Genomic DNA, 20,946 nt, shown 5'->3' with positions numbered 1-20,946 from the left:
CCAGCCACTCCTCCCACCACAAACTCTGATTGTGCAACCACTGTGTGAGTGGAGTGACGGTACCTGTGCGAGGGGAGCTGTCTCCCCTGCTCTGCCTCTGCCAAAGTGCTGTGTCTCACCTACAGACTGGGAGCGAGAGGGGGCTCTCCCTGCAGCAGTGGCAAGACAGACCACAGGCAGCCAAGGCTAGGAGGTAAGTGTTCCCGGGTGGCTGCAAAGTCTTTCCATTCTTCCTTGCCCCATGTCTTGAGGCTCTGAGGTTCACTGCTACACATAATTGCAGAGACAGTGTGGCAGAAACAGGCATGGGGTAGCTGAGATGGTGTTTCCCAATTTATTTCTAGCTTCTCTGCAGAAGGGTAGGGAAATAAATAGCATACATAGCTGGGAGATGTTTGTGATAAAATTTAACTTACTCTATGCAAAAAACCCTCCCACAAAATAGTTAGCAATGAGCAGCTTATTCTATCACTTTCTTCACTGAAAAAGGAAAAAGTCCGGTTTTCATTCCAACCTTGGAAAGCGGAGTATTCGTTAGGTGCTGTCTTCCTACTGAAAATTTAAATTCTTCATGGGGAATTTGGTGGGGTTTAGAAAATAGTGTCCTACCCCATTTTTCTATTCAGGACTTTTTGTTTTTTCTGATGGATATGCCATCCTCTGTGTCTGACGGAAGCTGAAACTGCTTCCTGGGGCAGAAGAGCTGGTGCCAGCAAGCTGTAGTGCTGTCACAGCGCACCAGGTTAATAACTAACTCAGTCAAGCACAGTGCTAGCTGATGGTGCTGGGGTTAAACCAGGGTCTGCTCTAGCAAATATTGATGAGGACACTGTGTGGTGGTCCTTGCTCTGGCAATGTCCAGCCTGAGCTGCCTGGCCAGCATCCCTTGTTTCACTGCCCAGCATCCCTTGTTTCACTGCCCAGCAGTATCAAGAGGGCTTTGGGTCCACCATCACCTCTACCCTGTGACCCTCATGGGGCTAGATATCAAGCCATGGGCTGCTGTCTTTTAAACTATTTGCAGCCCTGGCATCTTCAGTGGGCTGACTTTGAGAAACAGAGAAAAAAGCAGCCCTAAATCCACGCTGTGCTTTATCCGCAGCCCTTCATCAGCCTCCTTAGCCATGTCAAAGTCAGTAACATCTTCCCTGGGGACAGAGGACAGGACTCAGTCAGGGGTGCAGAGACTTGGTAGTCCTGGTGTGCATTTTGTTTTCTTGTCTGAGAAAGGCAGGGGCAGGTCTCCAAAGATAAAATACAAATATTTGCAAGACTGCTAAGGAGGCATAGTTTAAACACAGCTTGTAAATAAATATTGGCAGCAACCTGTGGCTTGACTACATACTTTCAAAGAGAGTTTCCAGCGCAGCTGCAGGGTTTTGGAAGCAGCTTGGTGAGTGCACTGTAAAAGTGGATGGATTTATTAGAATAAAATAAAATAAAAAAATAGGAAGAAAGTGAGAAAATGAAGATTTAAACTTGTAAATGAAGACCCTAGAATGCTGGTAGAGGGAATGAAGGTTTGGGGGTGGCATGTAGAGAAATTCCCCTATAGAGGGTATCTCATCAGCTGCTCCCTGAGAGAGTGGTGACTGTCTGCGGGGTTTCTCCCAGGTTAAGTCCCTGGGATCCCAGCAAAGACAGCAGGGATGAGAGTGGTGGTGGTGGGCGCGGGTGTCAGCGGGCTGACTGCCACTAAGTGCTGCCTGAATGAGGGGCTGGAGCCCACCTGCTTCAAGCAGAGCCAGGACATCGGCGGGCTCTGACGCTATATGGTGAGTTAGCAGTGCCTGTTCTGCTTCTGGCAGGAGCTGCAGCTTTGCAGGCTGGGAAGCAGACTGATCTGGGCTCCAGCGAGTGGGGAAGGAGTACAAGAGCTTGCTGGGTGCTGCACTCTCCCTGCTGCAGCCCGGGGGGCCGTGCCAGGAGCACATCGAGGCCGGCCGGCCAAGCCTCTACCCATCAGTCATCAGCAACACCTCAAAGGAGATGTCCGACTTGCCCTACCCTGAGGACTTCCCAGTGTTCCTACCAAATGCCTGGCTACTGGACTACCTCCGGCGATATGCAGAGCACTTTGGCCTCTGGAAGCACATCAAATTAGAGGTGAGTGGTGGGTGCCCTGGCACTGCCCTGCTTACCACACATGCTGACTGCTGGTGAGGACTCCGCTTCGCTTCCATATTTCAGACCATCGTTGTCAGCATCCAGAAATGCCCAGACTTTGCTACCATGGGATAGTGGGATGTGGTCATGAAGGTGGACAGAAAGAAGATAACACGTCTTCGATGCTGTTATGGTTTGCAGCGGCAATTTCTATGAGCCATTCCTCCCCCTGCACTGTTTTCCTGGTACAGTACTTGGTTGCCTGTGGTTACCCGCTTCTATAGGCTGGGGGTAAAAGGGTTAGATGTTCCTTGGGGAAAATGCTTCCTTTACTTGCTTCTGCTTTTCAAACCTCCTGGCATGAACAGCAATACATCCTGTGCTTCAGCAGCTTTGTCTCTGCAGGCACTGGCACTTCAGAACAAACCTTTAAGATAGGGTGATTTGGCGCTAAGAAACTGTTTGCACAGTATGTGAGATGGGACAAGGTCCTCTCAGTGAAGCTCCATCATTTTTGACAAAGATGTACTCAGCACTGCAGTGATGAATCTACCCAGCTGTCAGGATAGAAAGGGTTGCTTTGTCATCAGCATTGTCAAGTGCTTCTGAAGTTGCTCACAGAATGGAAGAGGGTTACTGGCTTTTCTGAATCTTTGTATCTCCATCTTGTAAAGGCTGAATCCTGGGACTGCATCAGCACAGTTCTTTCACATAAACTGTCTTTCGACAGAGCACATGTCACTGCTCACTGGTGTGCATGGATGCGTGGGACCTCATTTTGGAGAGAAAGTACCAGTTCTATGTGCATGAGATGGGGGAGCTGTACTTTACCAAATCGCTATTGGCCAGGGATTGCACTTCCTTGTTCTTGCTATCTGGATTATTTCTGTGCCAGGTCTCCTAACAAAACCTGCAAATGCTTGAGTAGTTAAAAGCTTTGTTTCTTTTTCCCCCAGGCATCGAGAGGTCTCAAGGCCAGTACTTTCACAGCCGGCAGTACAAGCATCCTGACGTGTTTCAGGGAAAGCGCGTCCTTGTGGTCGGCATGGGCAATTCAGGAGTAGATATTGCAGTGGAGGCCGGTCGTGTAGCCACAAAGGTACAACCACCCAGCCACCTCAAGAGTTCAGGGGGAGTGATGCCGGAGGCAATAGCTGAGTTTGCCATCAGTGCAGGGAGAGCAAGCTGGGTTTACCCTGTGTAGTGTCCAAACAGTATTTCTGGATCTGTATTTCTTGGTCAAAACCCTTAAAGCAAGCTGGTTGTTTTCTTCTCTCCTGTTTAACCTCCATCACCAGCTGCTGAAAGTTCTTAAAGATGCTGTTGCTGCTTTTTCATTGCAAAGCTGTTTGTGCTTTACCTCTCAGATTGCTTTATAAAGGGAAATTCACCACCTGACTTGTTGATTCTCCACTCTCTCCCAGGTGACCATTTGCACCAGCCAAGGTGCCTGGGTGCTCAGTCGCGTGTTTGACCATGGCTACCCATGGGACATGGTTTTTAACGCTCGCCTTATGAGCCTGATCAGAAACAGCCTCCCCGGACCCCTTTCATGGGGGTTGATTAACTACAAGGTGAACCAGTGGTTCTAGCATGAAAACTATGGCCTTCAACCAGAGAAGAGTTACTTCTTGGTGTCTCCCATCCCATGTGGTGTCACAGGACTTGTGATGTGGGCAGGGGAGATTTCCAGCAACCAACATCAACCAATGCAGCAATCAATACCCAGGCTAGAGTGGTCTCCAGTGGGGAGTTTATAGCCTAGCATGAGAAGACAAGCGGTAGCCCCCTTAGGTGTGCCCTCTTAGGAGATGGAGCACACTGGAAAAGTCCAGGAAGGACCAGAGGAGTTTTCCTCATGAGGCTCCCTGGGAAAAGAGGAGGAGGCTTAAAGCATGGATCAGCTCTGTAAAGAGATGGTTTAAAGGGTAATGGAGTGAATGGAGGAAGAAGGCAGGAGATGTTAATGAGTCACTCAGGCTGTGGGACAGGGTGACACTCATGTAACGGTCATATTAGTGTTTGGAGAAGGGAGTGGCAGGGCTGTCTGCTCTGAGCAAATGATACTGAGAGGTTGCGGGGCTGGAGGGCCCAGGGGATGAGGAGCAGGGGCACCAGCAGGGCTTGTTCATGGTCTCCAACGCTCTGAGCCCCTCTGCCGTCCACAGCCGCCTGGAGCGCGAGCCTGTGATCAATGACGACCTTCCAAGCTACATCCTGACAGGGAGGATCACCATCAAGCCAAGCGTGAAGCAGTTCAAGGACAATGCAGTTGTTTTCTATAATTGTCCTGAGGAGGAGCCCATTGATATCATCATCTTCTGCACAGGCTACAATGTCTCCTTCCCATTCCTAGAAGAATCAGTCGTCAAGGTGGAAAACAAACACGCATCCCTCTACAAATGTGTATTTCCAACCCGCCTGCAGAGGCCCACTCTGGCCATCCTTGGGCTGATCAAGCCACTTGGAGCCACCATGCCTGTGACAGAGATGCAAGCACGCTGGGTGACCTGTGTCTTCAAAGGTAGGAGAACTAATGTGAGCTCCACAGTGTGGACAAGGGAGCATTTCTAGGGCTCAGACTTCCCAAGTTATCTCACTTCAGCTAAGATATAGCAACATGAGTGTATGCTTTGTCCAAGCTACATGCAAGTTCATGACACGTCCCTTAAATCACTTTTTTTTTGCCAGTTAAGTTGATGTTTCTAAGCTAATGCTTTGTACCTGCCTGCTGCCAGCCAGGAGTGTGCGCTCTGTTCCTCACTGTGACCCAGCTGATGTGCAGTCCTGCACCTGAGTCTGCAAACCACAGTCTAAACTATGTTGTTAAAGACAGTATATCAGTATTTTTTCCTAAAATATCTCAGAAGTCAGAGCACAGAGATGGATACGTAAACTTGGATGCATAAATAAGAGTTGTCTTTAAGATACTGTGGTGGGTCCACTCTGGCAGAATTTTTTGCTCTCTAAGGGACAGGGTTGTTCGTCCACCATGGCTACCAGAGAGGAAGAGTCCCTTTGCCCCACAAAAGGAATTATTTGTAATTATTGGTGTAAGGAGAAAAATACTACTGGGGGTTGTTTTGTTGTTTTATGAAAATAACTTCCTACTAGGCTGGTGTGTAGGGCTGCATTAAGGCTCCTCAACAGAGCTAGGGGAAGCTCTGAGGTTTCTCTTTGCAATGATAGCCTCTGAGGTTTGCATGGCCCATCTCACCCGACATCATCTGCCTGTGCTATGACAGCACAAATCTGTAAGAGCAGGAAAAAGTGCAGGTGAATTTGTTCCACTGTGGAGGGCTGGCCTCTGGCAGAATTGCCACTGCAGAGCAAAATCTGAGCAACAAGGCTTTCCTGCCTCCCTTGGAAGGGATTCTCATGTTTTGTATCTCTGAATGAGTGCACAAGTTCCCCCAGGAGTTAAACTCTGCAGGACACTCTCCTCTCTCCTCTAGGCTTGTGTCAGTTGCCTCCTCAGTCTGCCATGGAGAAGGAAGTACATGAGAAGAGCAAAAACCAAGTACAATGGTAAGACATTCAGCAGAGCCCCGAAGTTTCTTTCAGTGGATTGACAAGTCCCTGGAGTCTGGGGGGGCAGCAACATACAGGCTCATGCTCTGTGGCTGCTCCTCACACATATAGCAGAGACAAGGCAGAGATGCCCTGATCCAGCCGCCCCTTTTACTTGTACTCACCCAATGTAAGCTTTAATTTGACGGATATTCTGCTTGTTGATGTCAGGAAAAACTGAATTCAGGGTAGTCAAAACTAAAACTTGCTTGGGAGTTGGGGAAATGTGCCAGGTTCCCCAGGGACTGCAAGATGAAATGCCAGAGAAATTAATGGTAATAAATGCAAATTAATTCAGCTGTGAAAAAAAAAAAAACCTTCAACCTGAGGTGAACATACAATTGCCTCACCTGTCAGCATGGAGAAATGACTCACTGTGAACTATGCATACTGGCATGTTGTTCATGGGCAGGCAAACAGTCAAATAAAAGGCTAAGAAACAGAAGGAAATGAATGAGATAAAACTAGGAAAATGGATGGTATGTCAATCCATAGTTCACCTAGATAGCTACAACAGAAAAGGTATAGAAGAGTAAAATACAGAATTGCACAGAATGATTGCTGTACAGTACAAAGCTAAACACACATGGCTCTTTTCCCACTGAAGGTGGGACAAGAAGCTGTGAATTCTGCAGAGAAGGAAAACTGGAAGCAATTCTCCTATTTACCCTGCATTTCTTGCAATACTTGATGGAAAAGAATGTGAGAGAAACTAAAGGGTGCAAGGGTGCTGCCTTTCTAATGCTTCATGTGACTTCTCTGCAGAGAGCAAAGGGAAAGCCAGGGTTTTTTTTAAAAAAAAACAAAATCAACCAACCAAACAAAAACAAACAAATAAAAAAACCCCAAAAAACCAAGAACAAAAACCACAAAACCAAAACAAAATACCAAAAAAAACAAAACCAAAACAACAACCCCAAACCAACTGGTTTGACAAAGTCTTTTACAAGAGGTCCACCAAAATGAAGGGGAGGCCAGATACAACTTGTTTGTGATGAAATGAAAGACCAGCTAATGCACGTGAGAAAGGTGTGTACCTGATCCAGCATCACTTTACACATGCTATATCACAGGCATGATTTAGGCCCAGACAGACCCAGGTTTGCACTGCATGTGCACCCATTCCTTTCCTAAGAGGAGCCCGCTTGTATTTGGATGCAATATCAGTGGTTGTGCAGAGGATTTGACCTTCAGTTCCCCTCAGCCCTGTTGACATCAATCCTTCTCCCACCTCTTTTTCTTCTTCCATTCATTAAGGTTTGGTCTGTCCTTTGACGAAGTCCTCAAAACTGATTGCCTGGTCTACATGGACAAGCTTGCCTCCTTTGTTGGTGCCGAGCCCAGCATGCTGAGGCTGCTCTGCAGAGACCCCCGGCTGGCCCTCACCATTTTCTTTGGCCCCTGCACCCCATACCAGTACTGGCTGATGGGCCCCGGGCACTGGCAGGGGCACGCCAGGCCATCCTCACCCAGTGGGACTGGACCCTGAAGCCCACAAGAACACGAGTCCCTACAGGCATCTCCAGCCCCTTCCCTTCTCTCCTGAGGGTGGTGGGGTTCCTCCTGCTCCTGGCTGCCCTGTTGATTTGTTTCCAGTAGATTTTAGGGTCTTGTCTTGTCCCCGGGGATGTTATTTCAGGTTAGACAGCCCCACAGTGTGCCATGGGACAAGGGGAAAGGAATTTCAGCAGATCACAACAAATTAAATATTTTAATCAGCAGCACAAAACCTCTCTTTGCTCCAGCTCTCTCCCAACCACAGCTTTGCAGACCTGATTACCTGGGGTTAGCAGCATCTGCCCTCTGCTGCTCTCCGACCTGCTGTGGTGAGCAGAGTATGGATGTGCCTGGACCATGCTGGCCTGGATGCAGTGAGGACAAGACTACTGAAAACAGCTTTGGGTGTTACAGATGAAAAGGAGCACAGGTGCCTAGCCCTACCCCAAATCACCTGGGAGTTGGGGTCTTTAGTCCAGCAAGGGGTTTTCTGGGCTGGGTCTGCAGGTCAGGCTATCCCTTCCTCCAACCTTACATCCTGTTACTGAAAAATCCCAGTTTGGGTTGAATCAGTGCAACTTCTCAGCATAAGAGCCTTGGCTGTGGTGATTTGTCAACCCTGAGACCAAGGCTGGTATTCTGCAGGGCTGAGCAGTTCCAGCTTTTCTTCCCTGCGCTCCCCAACATCTTCAGGACAATCCTGGGACTTCATTTTGTATGTGGAGAGTATTTCAATCAATAAAACTTCATTGACTGTAGCAGCAGCATGTTAGGCTGCCGCCTCATCATTCAGTGTGCACTGGAATAGCTGGGGGTCCCTGTGCCTGGGCTAGGGCCATGCCAGCAGGTGCTGTGGGCAACCCACAAGCTTGGGTCTGCACGAACTTTCATTGACCACCCAAAATTAGGCTGCACTGTGCACTATGTCACCCATCCATGCCATCTGCTTGCCTGGAGTCAAAGAGAATGTGTTTTGCTGATTTCCCAGGGATGCCAAGTGAGCCCCTGTTCAGCACAAGCAGCACATGGCAAATGGATCAGGACAACCTCAGGCTGCTGTGGGGGCAGCAGTGAGCTGCAGTGTGGGAATCCTTGCGAGCACGGCCCTTTTGTAATTACAGTTCATGTTTCTACCAGGCACTGCCACAGGGACGTTGTGAACTTTCTGTCAGTGCATTTAAGCACAGCAGAACAGGGGAATGTGAGTGTAAAGGTCAGTGGTGCAAGAGGTGCAGCGAGGCGCTCGAACTTCAGCCTTTCCTTCAAATCTGCGGTGAGAAAAACTTGAAGCAAAGCTCGAGCAGTGAAGGCACAGCACTGCCCTGCAAGGTTTGGTCCTCACTTCTCTCTGGCTGGGTTTTGTAGGCTTTAAAAGTGGGCATCCGGCTCTGTGGGGTTTTGGTATTCGCAACTGGCTTCGCCTTGCTGCTGGTGGGGGGAGACGGTGGTGTTGTGGGGACCTATGAGAGCAAAGATGTCTGTAGGCAGCACTGGAAAAGAGGGGTGACTTTAGCACCCTGGCCATGTCGCTGCCTTTTGCCAAAGCCAAGGGAGGCTCCAGAAATGGGAGGATGACACATCCTGCCCTGTTTCTGCAGATCAAGGGACTGCTCAGGCTAGGCTTTTAGATGCAAAGGTTTTTTTTTGCTCCTCCCTCATTTTTCCCTGGCTTTCTGCAGTTTCTTCCAGTTCCTGTTTACACTAACGTACTTGTTGACACAAAACGGATACGGAAAAAGTTATAAATAACTCTTTCTTCAGAGTCTGCAGCAGGAGTGTTTGTTATCTAATCAAAGCTAATGTGGGGTCATTTTCTTTCCAGTTTTCTTGCTTTCCAGTGAAGCTCAGTACAGCTCAGTTTACACAGTTACCCGAGCTTTGAGTTCCTTCCATTTATACCCTGCGTTTCCTGGGTTTCTTATCTTTTGTATATTCTGTAATCCCAGCCACATTTTCACATTGCTGTCTAACTTCTGAATCACTGAGCTGTGCTGGTCAGGCAAGCATCACTTAAAAAAAAATCAAAACCAAAAAACCACAAACTTTTTGTTTTCGAGAAAACGTTCTTTAGTGGGAAGTTAATAAAGGAAAGTGTGAAAATGAGACAGCTTAGCTGGATTGTTTTCTGAAAAAGTTTCAGGAGGATAATTTTGTGTAGACAGAAGCAGATAGCTGCAAGCCCCTTCCCCGTCCTTGTGTGCCCTGGTTTGGTCCAGGAAATAGAATAAATAGAAGCAGCAGCACAGTGAGGTTTGAAAGTTCTTTTCACCCACCTGCAGGAGGGGAATCGCAGGGCCTTCAGCGCAAGCTTAGCACAGCAGGAAGGGTAATGAGCAGTGTTCATCTGTAATGCTTAAGCCAAGAAATGACGATGGCTTTCTCCAAGGAGAGTTGTCCTCTGTGGACACTCAGCCAGAGAAGACCAGGGATGTTTTACTGGGATAGGAAGAAGGGACTGGTGTTTCTGCTAATCTCTGAGTTATTTCCAGTTGCTTGCACAATGTCCTATTGCCTGCGGCAGGACAGCATGGTGCGGAGTGTGGCCATTATCGGGGCCGGGGTCAGCGGATTGGCCTCTGTCAAGTGCTGCCTGGATGAGGGGCTGCAGCCCACCTGCTTCGAGAGGACTGAGGACATCGGGGGGCTCTGGCGCTACACGGTCAGTGGGCCCTGCCAGAGTGGGGAGGATTGTCCCTGGGTTTATCCCCTCCCTTGGATGCCCTTTGCTTTTCAAAGAGGAAAGGGTGGCCATGCCCTTGCGGAATGTCCCTGTCTCAGGCACAGCACTCCACCTGACTCCAAGGTGGAGCAGGAGATAGAGGGAGTGGAAGGCATAGTCACCAGGTGCTAATTCTGGTTTATTCCTTGTACCCAAATATAAGCAGGAAAAATACTCAGGTACTTTGGGGGGAGAAACTCCTCCCCCATACACCTGCAAATGGCACTGCTGGCTTCACACAGAACTCCATGGACAGCAGAAGAGTCAGCGTGTACCGCTCGGTCATTACCAACACCTCCAAGGAGATGTCCTGCTTCAGCGACTTTCCCTGCCCAGAAGATTTTCCCAGTTACCTACCCCACAGTCTCCTCATGGAGTACTTTCGGATGTATGCCCGGCACTTTGACCTCCTCCGTTACATACACTTCAAGGTGAGCAGGGATCCCAAACATCAGGGGCAGTAGAGCCACCAGTGGCAGCAGTTACCAGGGCATCACCCAGGTGAGATAATACAATGCCAGATGTGACCCCTTGAGGACCTTGTCCCTTTTGCATCCTGAACACAGCCTTTTTGGCTCCATGTTTTAAATTAGGCTGCTCCAATATGGGCTGCCTGGTTCATCCCCCCCGCCCTCAACGCCATCACCAGGGGAAAGGTGCAGTGTGGGATTTAACAGCTTCAGAGGTGACATGCAGCTCCCCAGGGACCCAGCCTGTCCCTGGCACCCCCACCCTTTGCAGGATGGTCCTTTGTGAAATGCAGTGCAGTCCTTGACTGCTGTTTTGTTGGACTTTGGTGCAAGACAACAGTTCTCAGTGTGAGGAAGCGCCCAGATTTTGCCACCTCAGGCCAGTGGGAGGTGATCACTGAGACCGACGGTGTCCAGAAGTCACACACCTTTGATGCCGTCATGGTTTGCACTGGCCATTTCCAGGAGCCCTACTTACCACTGGATTCTTTCCCAGGTAAGTCCTTCCTCAGCAGGAAGGGGGTCTGGAGCTTCTCAGCCAGGGTTTCATGCAGCACCCATGGGTCCCTTGGCTGCATATTCCTCTACAAGCCTGCCTGCTCCATGAAGCCTCCACGCTGGGGCAGGTGGGACCCTCACCCCATAGAAATGGTGGGGAGCATTCCTGGGATTGGGAAAAACACCTTATAAAGGTGCAGCTAGGCTCCTACATGAGAATTTGCAAAGCAGGACTGTGCAGGAGGGTGGCATCACTCTGGGAGCTGAGATCTCTACGGCTTCTCAGCTGCAAGCAGAGGTGGGTGGTGGAGGGTCAAGGGTTTCAGAGGGTCCAGAAATCAAGCTGAGTGGGGCAAGCCAATGTATCTGGCAGTAGAAGATACTCCCTGCTTTTTGTCTAGGTATTGACACTCGCTTCAAAGGGCAGTACCTCCACAGCCAGGAATACAAAGATGCGGAGGCTTTCCGGGGAAAGAGGGTCCTTGTGGTCGGCATTGGCAACACTGGTGGTGACCTCTCTGCGGAACTGAGCCATGTGGCTGCGAAGGTACAGTTCTGCAATGGTGCCCAGCCACAATAGCTGGTGGCTCAGGGTACATGCAGGAAGCTTTTCCCACCAGCAGAAAACAGCACTTCAAATTGAGGGCAATTGAAGAAGCTCTGCAATTCCTGGAGAGTCTGGGCCACCTGAGGAGTGGCTGTTTAGCAGATACTGGAACTTTGCAGAAGCCACCACAAGCTGTTCGGTTCATCTGGATGCTGTCCTTTTCCCTTGGGATAACCCTCTTGGCTCCCAAGTGCAGGAGATGGGATTTGCCATTCAAGGCAAAAGTGGCAATGAGATGTCTGGGCAAGAGGCTGAGAGCTGCCTTCTCCTCCAGGTGTTCCTCAGTGTCAGGAGCAGCACATGGGTGGTCAGCCGGCTTTCAGACCAAGGCTTCCCCTTAGACATGATCAGCACCACCCGCTTCAACCACTTTCTTGACTGGCTTCTCCCATCAGCACTCATGAGGAGGATCAGGTTTCGGAAGTTCAATTCATGGTTTAACCACGCAAACTATGGCTTGGCTTCCACCAAAAGGTGTTTTTTCTAACTATTTTGTTGGTTAGTCAGGGGGGTTTAATGGTGTGAAATGCTCAATTTTGAAGTTCAGGGGATATTTGTGGAATAGCAAACCATTGGAGGGGAACTGTGGCCACAAAAAATGTTTCACGTCTCTACCAGATGCTAACACTGCTGTCCTCTTTTCCACATGCAAGCTCCAACTTTAAGGTAATTATCAATGAAGAGCTGCCATTTTGCCTCCTCTCTGGGACCATTGTGTTGAAGTCAAACGTGAAGGAGTTCACTGAAAGCTCTGCAGTTTTTGAAGATGGGACAACTGAAGAAAACATTGACGTGGTGCTATTTGCCACAGGCTACATCTTCCCGTTTTCTTTCCTTGAAGAGTCAGTTCGCAGCCTCTTTGATGATAACCGTTCCCTCTATAAACGCATCTTTCCTCCCCAGCTAGAAAAGCCAACACTGGCCATCATTGGCTTAGTCCAGCTGACCGGCTCTGTGATGGTGGGGGCAGAAATGCAGGCTCGCTGGGTGACAGGGATCTTTGCAGGTAGGAGACAGGGTGCAAGGATGGGGTGATCTTCTAGAGTGGGAGGTTTGGGGCAGCCTGACCTTCTCTCTCTTTGTCTAGGGCATATTTTGGCTCCTGTCGCAGTGCCCATGGTAGCCATGGGCATTAGTAACACTGTAGTGTGTGCCCCCTCAAAGTGCATCCCCACATTCCTGCTGCTCCACACACACTGCTGTAACCATCAAGCTAGTTACTGAGACTGAACACTCAATAAAGGGGCTGGGAACATATAAACAGGGTGAACTTTTCAGCTTTAAGTGCTGCTGTAGGTCTCTGGTTTCTCTATTTTTCTCAGGCTGGAACAAGCTCCCTCCCACCAGCAAGATGATGGCTGATGTTTTAAAGAAGAAGCCTCTGGTCGAAAGGTGTGTGATACTCCTGCACTTAGGGTGCAATGGGCACCATGTGTCAGGATTAACCCAAGGAAAGGGGGAAAACAATGCAGTCATGTGAAGGACACCCGTGGGTCACCCAGCGCTTCTTGGATGCATTTATTCCCTCACTACTCATAGCGAGCTAGGGAAATACTTTTGTGGTTCCTTTATGGATGACCAAGGGCACAGTGCTCTGGAGCAGCTTATGGCAAGACCCAGGACCTACAGGTCCCCTCCGCTAGGTCTCCAAGCCATGTCCTTATTCTCATCATGTCAAGATGGAGATTCGGTTTCCTCCAGACCAAGGGTGCCATCTCGTGGCTTCTTCCTCCCAAATCCAGCCAGCAGGGAGCACTGGGGTCAGCGCCAACCCCTATGTAGAAACCCCATTACAGTCAGATTATGCAGGTGGAGGACACTTTGGTGGCAGTTTTTGACAGGTGGAGAAGAGTATTAGACAAGGCTGGAACTCGTTCATCCATCCTGTACATGTAAGCTACCATCCTGCCCTGGTGGCACTTGGATTTTGCAGGAGGTGAAGACGTGCTTGAGGTTGTAGGAAAGGTGATGGTAGACATGCTGCCTTGCAGCAGCTTTCAGTAGCAAGGAGGGGACCTCAGGCCAGGCGGGGTGCAGGCTGGGTTAGGCTTGCCATCAAGGCAGAGCTGGCTCATAGGACAGTGATGAAAATCTGGGGGAAAACAGAGGCATGGGGATTGTCCCCCAGGAGCCCTGACGATTGCAGACACAATGCTGTCACACAGAAGTACAGAGTCTAAGGTGCAACAGAGGCAATGTTGAGGCTGTCCCAGATTTGCTGAAGTAGATTCAGCATGTCCTCCCTCCTGCAAGGGAGATGAGGCCTTAAGCAGAAAAACCCCAGATGTCCCTCCCAGCATGGGAAGCTTCCTGCATCTCCCAGATTTTCCCAGTCCCCTTGTCAGTCTTACCTGTGAACGTCTCCTCCTCTGCCTCTCAAAATTGGCCAAATCCACACCTGTGAACCTTGGTGAAGGACATAGCATGGGCATTTGTGGCATTACAATGATGGCAGTATTATGTGTGAACAGTTTTTTGAGACCACAATTAGGTTGCAGAGAAAGAGCAAGCTTCTGCTTATTCCCTGCTCCAGGTAACTACTGAGGACCAACCCCACAGAGGCTCTTTCAGTGCCTGTAGGTTTATTTGGGGCTAAGGGAGTTCAGCCCTGGACACCAGGGCTCGGCCAGTGTCTGAGCCCAGAACTTTTGCTTTCCATGGAACTGGGAACTGAGATGGGATGATGCTATTTGATTTTGTCTCTTTTATGTCCAATTGAAGTAATCCATCTGAAAGGAAGAACTTGAAGATGAGTTTTATCAGCTACATTGATGAAATTGCTTCATGTGCTGGCATAAAGCCCAGCATGCTGAAGCTGCTCCTGACAGACCCCCGGCTGGCCCTGGCCATCTTCTTCGGCCCCTGCTCACCCTACCAGTACCGACTAGTGGGACAGGGGAAGTGGAGAGGGGCCAGAGACGCCATCCTGACTCAATGGCAGCGCACGCAGAAGCCCTTGAGAACTCGGGTGGTGGATGACTCCTCCAACAGCTCCTCCAGCTGGCACTGGATGTGCCTCCTAGTCCTGCCAGCAGCTCTCACAGCAGGTTTCCTCTTTTCTAAATACCCTCGGCTGCACTGGAGCCACCAGGCAGGTCCCCATCTGTAGAAGAAACCTGATGTGACCCGGTCCTGGGTGAGCTGGGGATGATGCTAAGCTGTGCTGCTAATGGGTGCTGTCAGCGTGGCTGGAGCTGACCCAGTGTCAGCAGGAGCTCAGACCTTGGTGCTGTTGTCTGGCCTCCTGCTAACAGTGTTTCACACCCACCAAGGGCCATACAGAGCATTTACTCCAAACGTGCCGCAATCTGTGCCCACATTGCATCAGCACCAGGCTGGATCTCCAGAGGGCTTTTGGGAAGAGGCATTTTGGGACAGGCTGGTGTTCATGGGGCCAGCATTCCCTCCTCCTTGCTCATCCAGAGCTTCCTCTATGAAATTTCATCAAAACCCACAACACCTTGAGAATTTTCTGAAACGTTAGATGTAGAGATCTTTGTATGTGTCCTTTTATGTGTCTGATGTATGTCTTTGGGAAGTGAAGTTGGTAGCCACAAATAAACATGTATTTGGTCTTCTCTAGTGGTTTTACTAATGGTTTATTATCAGTGGAGGGGTCAGGTGGATCCAGTGCCCCTAGTCATTGCAGAGGGCACAGCCTCATCCTAGAAATTGTATATACAGTGGCAAATCCAGGTGGTCAAGCTGGCCCATTATTGCCTGGGAACGCTGAAGCCCACAGGGAGAAGGCAGAGCCTGTCGCTGCACCCGCGGGTGCCTTCACTGAGGGATTTTGCTGCAAACCCAAGGATGGGCGCTGTGTACTTGCACCTGGGCTTCCCTCCAGGAGAGGTTGTCCCTAACCGTGCCCCCCGAGGGGGCTGCCGGTCCCCACGCGTGCTGGGACACAGGGGATGGGAGCCAGGGAGCGGCCGCGCCCGCCACCCCACGCCGCCAGGGGGCACTCTGAACGCTGAGGCCGCCGGACTGCGGCACGGCGGGGCTACGTGAGCGGCGGAGCGGGGGCGGAGCCGGCGAGCTGGTGCGCGCGCTCTCGCGGCGCGGTGAGGTCAGACGTCGCTGGCGCCGGCTTGGCCGCCCGCCATCTTGGTCCCTGTGTGGAAGCGGCTGAGGCGCGGCGTTTGTGGCGCCGGGAGCGGTAGCGGCCTCGCCGAGTCCGGGAGCCTCCGGGGAGGCCGGAGCGCCGGCCCGCCGCGCTGCGCGCCAGGTAAAGCGGCGTCGCCTCCGACATCCGCAGCGCCCTGTGGGTCCGCGGCGCGGACCGGCGCTGGGAGGAGCAGGAGAGCGGCCTGCGCCGCATGGCCCCGGGCGGGGGCGGCTTCCGCCCGGCCTGGTGGCGGCGCTGGGCCTCGGCCGGCGAGGAAGGGGATGCACCATGGGGTCGGCGTCGCACTGCCAGCCGCGGTCGGGGGCAGAGAGGCGGCGCAGCGCTGGGTCCCCGGCGGGCGCGCAGGCCGGGCTGCTTCGCGCCGCTGGGCCGCGCCGCACCGCATCGCATCGCCGTCTGGGGCTGGCCGCGCCCGCCCCGGGCCTCCCCCGCGGGCGGCGAAAGGGGGCTGCCGTGTCCGGGGCAGCTGAGGGCAGTTCTTACGAATGTGCTGTTTTTTAATCCCCCTCTTCCTCCTTTCGTCCGTGTCGTGATGCTTCCCCTCCCCCGCTTTTTTCTTTAATGGCCCAGGTCTCTGGGGAGATTACATGAAACATGTGCCGTCCCTTTCCTGCGTTTGCCCTCATGATTTCTGGCTGTGATTCTTTCTCCAGAAACGTAGGGCGAGGGGAGCCTTTTCTTCGGGGTGCTGCCGGCACATGCATCGCGCAGCACTTTGGTTTTCTAACTCTGAAGTATTCATCCGCAGTTCTTGAGATGTACTATTCCTGGGTGTTTTGATGTAGGACTGAGTGAAGCACCGGTCAGGAAGGTACTGTTTCTGCTCTTAGGGACGATATTTGTAGGGGTAGAGTGAGCAGGGTCAGGGGTGTTCTTACTGTTAGTGCTTGAAGGATGGTGAAAGCATGGTTAGATGACACGGCTAAAATTCAGGCAGCTAGTCTGCAGTGGGCATAATGATAGCCGTAACAGAAAAATGCAGAGATTGAAAATCTTGGGGCGAAAGATGGCCGAGATACTTTCCAGTTCAGGCCCCCTTTATGGGGAAGGGGGCATCGAACAGAACACTTCGGGGTTTTTTTCTGTTTCTTTCTTTTTTTGCTTCTCACACACGTTTTGTAAGCTAATTGCTTTGTGAAAGCTTTTGGACTGTGTCGTTAAGGAAGGACCATTTTTCCTAGTTGTTTTTTGATTACAGGGGTCAGATGGGTACGTTATTAGAAATTAGCATAATTTCCAACAGAAGGGATAGGATTCAAAGTTTTAATAGCTTTATTCTGCAGTGAGGCATCAGGCCTACCCATTGTCTGGTCTTAAGAGCTCTGCTCAGACAAGAAACTGCTTTTGAAGGGGGGAGGAAACAGGACATGATCTCATTTGTCCATCAGTGAGAAACAAAAGGATTACCATTTAATACTGACTGCCGGGAGCTGAATAACTCATTTTTTTCTGAATTACGTAGTCTAGAGCCTTTTTCTTCAACAGTAATTTTGAGGTGGTTTAGTGCAATGGTGCTACAGTCTTCTTGAGACTGAAGAATCTCAAAGTTCCTGGGACTTCTCTGAACTTGGTGAATGTTAAGTGAAAAGGCAATTCGTCCCTCAGAACATTGTGCTCAGTGTGTAAGGAGTACAACTGCTTTGGGGGAGATGTGTACTTACGAGGTGGCTGTTTAAACTAAAGTGAGAACTTAGTTCTCTCAGGCTTGTGTGCGGAGACTAGGATTATGGCCTCTGTGTGTGTCTGTTACCTAGAGCTCTGCCTTAGTATATGTGTTTCCTGCATAAATTTTATTGCTTTGGTAAATAATAACTTATAAAATATGTATAAATAAATGTGAAGTGTCTTCTGTGAGTCTTAGTAATATAAATATTTTGTCTCTTTGCAGTGTAGTAGCAATTTATGATATCTTTACTGTCATTTAGGCTTCATAACAGGAATCCTAGCTTTTTGTAGTGCAGAATAGTTGCATCACTCTACAGTTTTAACTTAGTTGCTGGAGTGTTTGTTCAATGGTACAGATTTATAGTATGCATCTTCTGTAGGTCCTGTTTCCCCACATCCTGAAGTCTACTAGGGAAAGTGAAATGAGCCACAACAATCAAGGAAAAGATGATGCAGTTTTGAAGGGAGCTGTCATGTAGGTTTTGTTCTGCCTGAAGTAATGCTATATGTCAATAAGAGAAAGAATCAAAAGTCAAAGCAGTGAGTATGTTGTATGGGGTTGACTTCAGCCAAGTGTCCTAGGTTACTGAAAGTGGAAGCCTTTTGTTCCAGAATATTTTCCAGGCTAACACGAATGATGTGAAAGTGGAGAGAGGGTGGAAAATGTGGTCTAGATACCATATAAGGGTGTTGCGCATAAGAGGCTTAGATGTGGAGATAAAAAGAAAAAGGTAGCACTTACATAAGGACTAAACCCTTTATAATGAGCTCTTGCAAAGAATAAACCCTTGTTTAGCATATTGGAGATGTGAATGAAGAAAGAAACATTCCTCTTCCTTCTGTTGAAGGAAGAGTAGGGTATCTTCAGAGGCTGTATACAGTAATGGAGGGTTTGAGAACCCAAAACAACCGCAAAACACCTGTGCCCTGAAAATGCACCACCTTTCCACTAGTTGGGGATGGATGCTGAGCTTGTAGTGACGGGACTGCCAGTGATGTTCTACTGGGAGAACCAGTTGTTCATCTTCTGTAGGAAATTTTTTTGTCTCTCTGCTTCATGCCCTTGGTTTTTTTGGGTCTGGATTTCACAAAACCCCATAGAAACTTCTCATGGATGAAAGCAGGTGTAAAAATTAAAGCTGAGATTCGTGTGAGGAGATGGGCGGAAATAATACTGTGTGTGTTGGTGACATGAAAACCGAGTGCACAGAAGTCTGAAAGAATGCATAAAGAGCAGAGGAAGATGAAGTCCTAATAAAAATCAGATGAAGACAGCTTTTATGTCTGTGAAGAACAGGCTAACATAAATGCTGTTTTTATTACAAATACCTCAACCATTACATAACATTCTAGCTAAATGCTAATGAATTAGTTTGTTACAGATTACAAACACATTGTTTGTGGTTTTATATATCTGACACTGTCTTGATTAACAGTAAAATTATAGTGCAGAATCAACATTATATATACCTTCTAAGTACGATTGTGATAGTTTTAACTGATGCGTATTTGAAAATAAGGTGGGCTACGCTTTCAGTAGCTTATAACATCAGAGACAGGAGTTACTGCACTTTATATTCAGGTACATCAAAAGCACAAGTAGTGCCTGAAGAATGTGCCATCACCCAGTATTGGGTGACTGAGAGAAAGAGGGTTCTATTAAATATCTCTCTAATCAATGTACAGTTGATTTCCAGGTGAAATGGCAGCTTTACTCAATTTTTAGTTGGGATATAAGACATAGCTCATCATGCTCAGATGTATCAAATGGCTTTTCATAGTAAAACCAGCAGTGGCTAGGTTACCAGGGTTTTTTTTTTTGCTGCAGTGCTTGCTTAGGCTAGCACATCAAATTTTCTCTACTTACAAAATCAAAGCTTTTTAGATTGTCCTCTTGAATCACATAAACAGCTACAGATTGTTCTAAAATTAATATTTTGTGAACATGTGACTTTAATATTCCTAGATTTTGGTGTTTGTAAATTTTAACATAGGCATCAAAATTATGACTGTAGACGTAAATTGTATTTGTAGGGGTAATCGTTTTAAGGTATTCTTGGTGAAAGAAAAATTACTTAACCGTTTTGAATCTTCAGCTAAGGCAGAAGTGCGGGAACAGCTTCATTTTGTTTAAAAGGCCCATGATTTTCTCACAATTTAAGCCTTGATACAGGTTAGGACTTAACGTATTTCTTCTATTTCAGAGTAACCATATATTTGACTGAAGGACCTCACTGTCTTAAGATCAGTGCATTAATTGCTTCATTTTGCAAAAAAATCAATTATTGTATTTACAGGGCTTGTTTTGTAACATGCTTAGGTGAGCCTGTGCTTCCTGTACGAGTTTATCTAGGTGTATATATAGGTGCACAGCAGAAGTGCTCTAGTAAGGAGGAATAACAACACTCTTGCCAATATGTGTAAATAATCTGTAGGAAAGATGCAAGTAAGAAAAACTTGCCTTTGGCTTATGACATAGCTACTTGGTTAATTTGTTGGAGTTGCCTTGCTTAGATGTTTCTCATGCCACAGATCAAGCTATCAGCATGCAGAGATCTTCGTAGTATGCGCTTAGCTTTAGATAAGGCAAGGTTTCTTCGTAAGTATTTTGATAGTATATTGAGCCTTAATCATTTACGTACTGCATCTTGAAAGCCAAGTATCAAGGGACATGTGGGGTTTTGTTTTGTTGTTGTTCTTTTGGGGTTTTTTTTATCCTGAAGAATAAACAGAGAACAAAAGCAACAGAAGATGTTAAACTTCATCTGTAGCCATTTGGCAGATGCACTTTAACTTCCATAGAAAATGGGCTCCATAATGCTGAAAGGCAGATACATTAATCTGGGTATGCTGATAAGGTTTTTCTAATTTAGCTCATCTTATGTTTTGTTAAAAAAATAAAAATGATTGAATCCAGTCTAAAGCAGAGGGCTGAAGTTGACCCATGTTGTTAGAACTGTTGTCAGTGTAGCTGCATCTTTTATACTGGGCATCCTTTCAGTGAAGGAGGAGATAGTCTCTTCTACCTGCTGCCTGCCATCCTCCAGATAACTGGTTACATGTTTTTCCCTGTGACTTGCTAGTTTCTTGGAACAGAGACTATGAGCAGCTATGAGTTCTCCCCAAGCTGGATCAGACCAAGGAACAAATTCTACCACATTTGTATGCACGGAAGTGAAGGTTTTGGTTTTTTTACTGATGTTGTCAATGGTGTGTCATAAGCTGACACATTTGGCAACCCTGGCTCTCACTGGGACAGTGAGAATATCTTAAAAGCGTTAAAAACAAATATGCTGTAACATTTCTTAATACAGAGGAGAATGTATGATCATTTTTGATGTACATGAATTGGGTTAGGAATATGGTAGGAGTTACAGGCAATACGAAATCTGGCTCTTGAGCAAGGTGAGAAGTTTTGAGGGTGATGGTGACAAGTACCTTAAGTCATTGCTTAACTGATTAGAGTAACTGAACTGGTTTCTTTTCATTGTGCTAAGGTTGTACGAAACTCTGTATAAAATTGTTTATTTTGTACATTTCTACCATTGATGAGTGTACTTCCATCTTCAGATTGAACCCTTCAGTAGCAAAAGTATCATAAGAAGGTGAACAGAAAAAAAAATGGAAAAAAATAGCTAGAGAAGAGGGAATTCATTTTGGCACATCTCTTCCAAAGAGGAGTGAA

At 48.3% G+C, this 20,946-nt stretch overlaps 2 protein-coding genes and 1 pseudogene across 3 annotated transcripts in view; all 3 read left to right on the top strand.

The window, feature by feature from the left end:
* The first annotated feature begins 1,649 nt into the window (after positions 1–1,649).
* On the top strand, positions 1,650–7,275 carry LOC308224232 (flavin-containing monooxygenase 1-like; annotated as a pseudogene). The gene is made up of 8 exons: positions 1,650–1,775; positions 1,927–2,106; positions 2,191–2,351; positions 3,063–3,205; positions 3,531–3,740; positions 4,285–4,630; positions 5,562–5,634; positions 6,934–7,275. The product of its transcript is annotated as a flavin-containing monooxygenase 1-like (transcript).
* Positions 7,276–8,418: 1,143 nt separating this feature from the next.
* On the top strand, positions 8,419–14,576 carry FMO4 (flavin containing dimethylaniline monoxygenase 4; the record flags this gene model as incomplete). Its single annotated transcript, XM_080622837.1, has 9 exons — positions 8,419–8,502; positions 9,663–9,832; positions 10,135–10,323; positions 10,696–10,858; positions 11,262–11,407; positions 11,742–11,941; positions 12,121–12,473; positions 12,790–12,859; positions 14,189–14,576. The coding sequence occupies exons 2-9, from the start codon at positions 9,674–9,676 to the stop codon at positions 14,574–14,576; spliced, it is 1,668 nt and encodes a 555-aa protein (XP_080478963.1). The 5' UTR covers positions 8,419–8,502; positions 9,663–9,673.
* Positions 14,577–15,546: 970 nt separating this feature from the next.
* PRRC2C (proline rich coiled-coil 2C) overlaps positions 15,547–20,946 on the top strand; it is an 80,531-nt gene continuing 75,131 nt past the window's right edge. Inside the window, exon 1 of the mRNA XM_080622816.1 lies at positions 15,547–15,695. The gene's annotated coding sequence lies outside the window, so the exon portion shown is untranslated. The remainder of the gene's footprint in view (positions 15,696–20,946) is intronic.

Source organism: Psittacula echo (assembly GCF_963264785.1).
Source record: "Psittacula echo genome assembly, chromosome: 7".
Classification (NCBI taxonomy): Eukaryota; Metazoa; Chordata; class Aves; order Psittaciformes; family Psittacidae; genus Psittacula; species Psittacula echo.
Note: the sequence above shows the minus strand (reverse complement) of the source record. Positions and strands in the feature narration are given on the sequence as shown.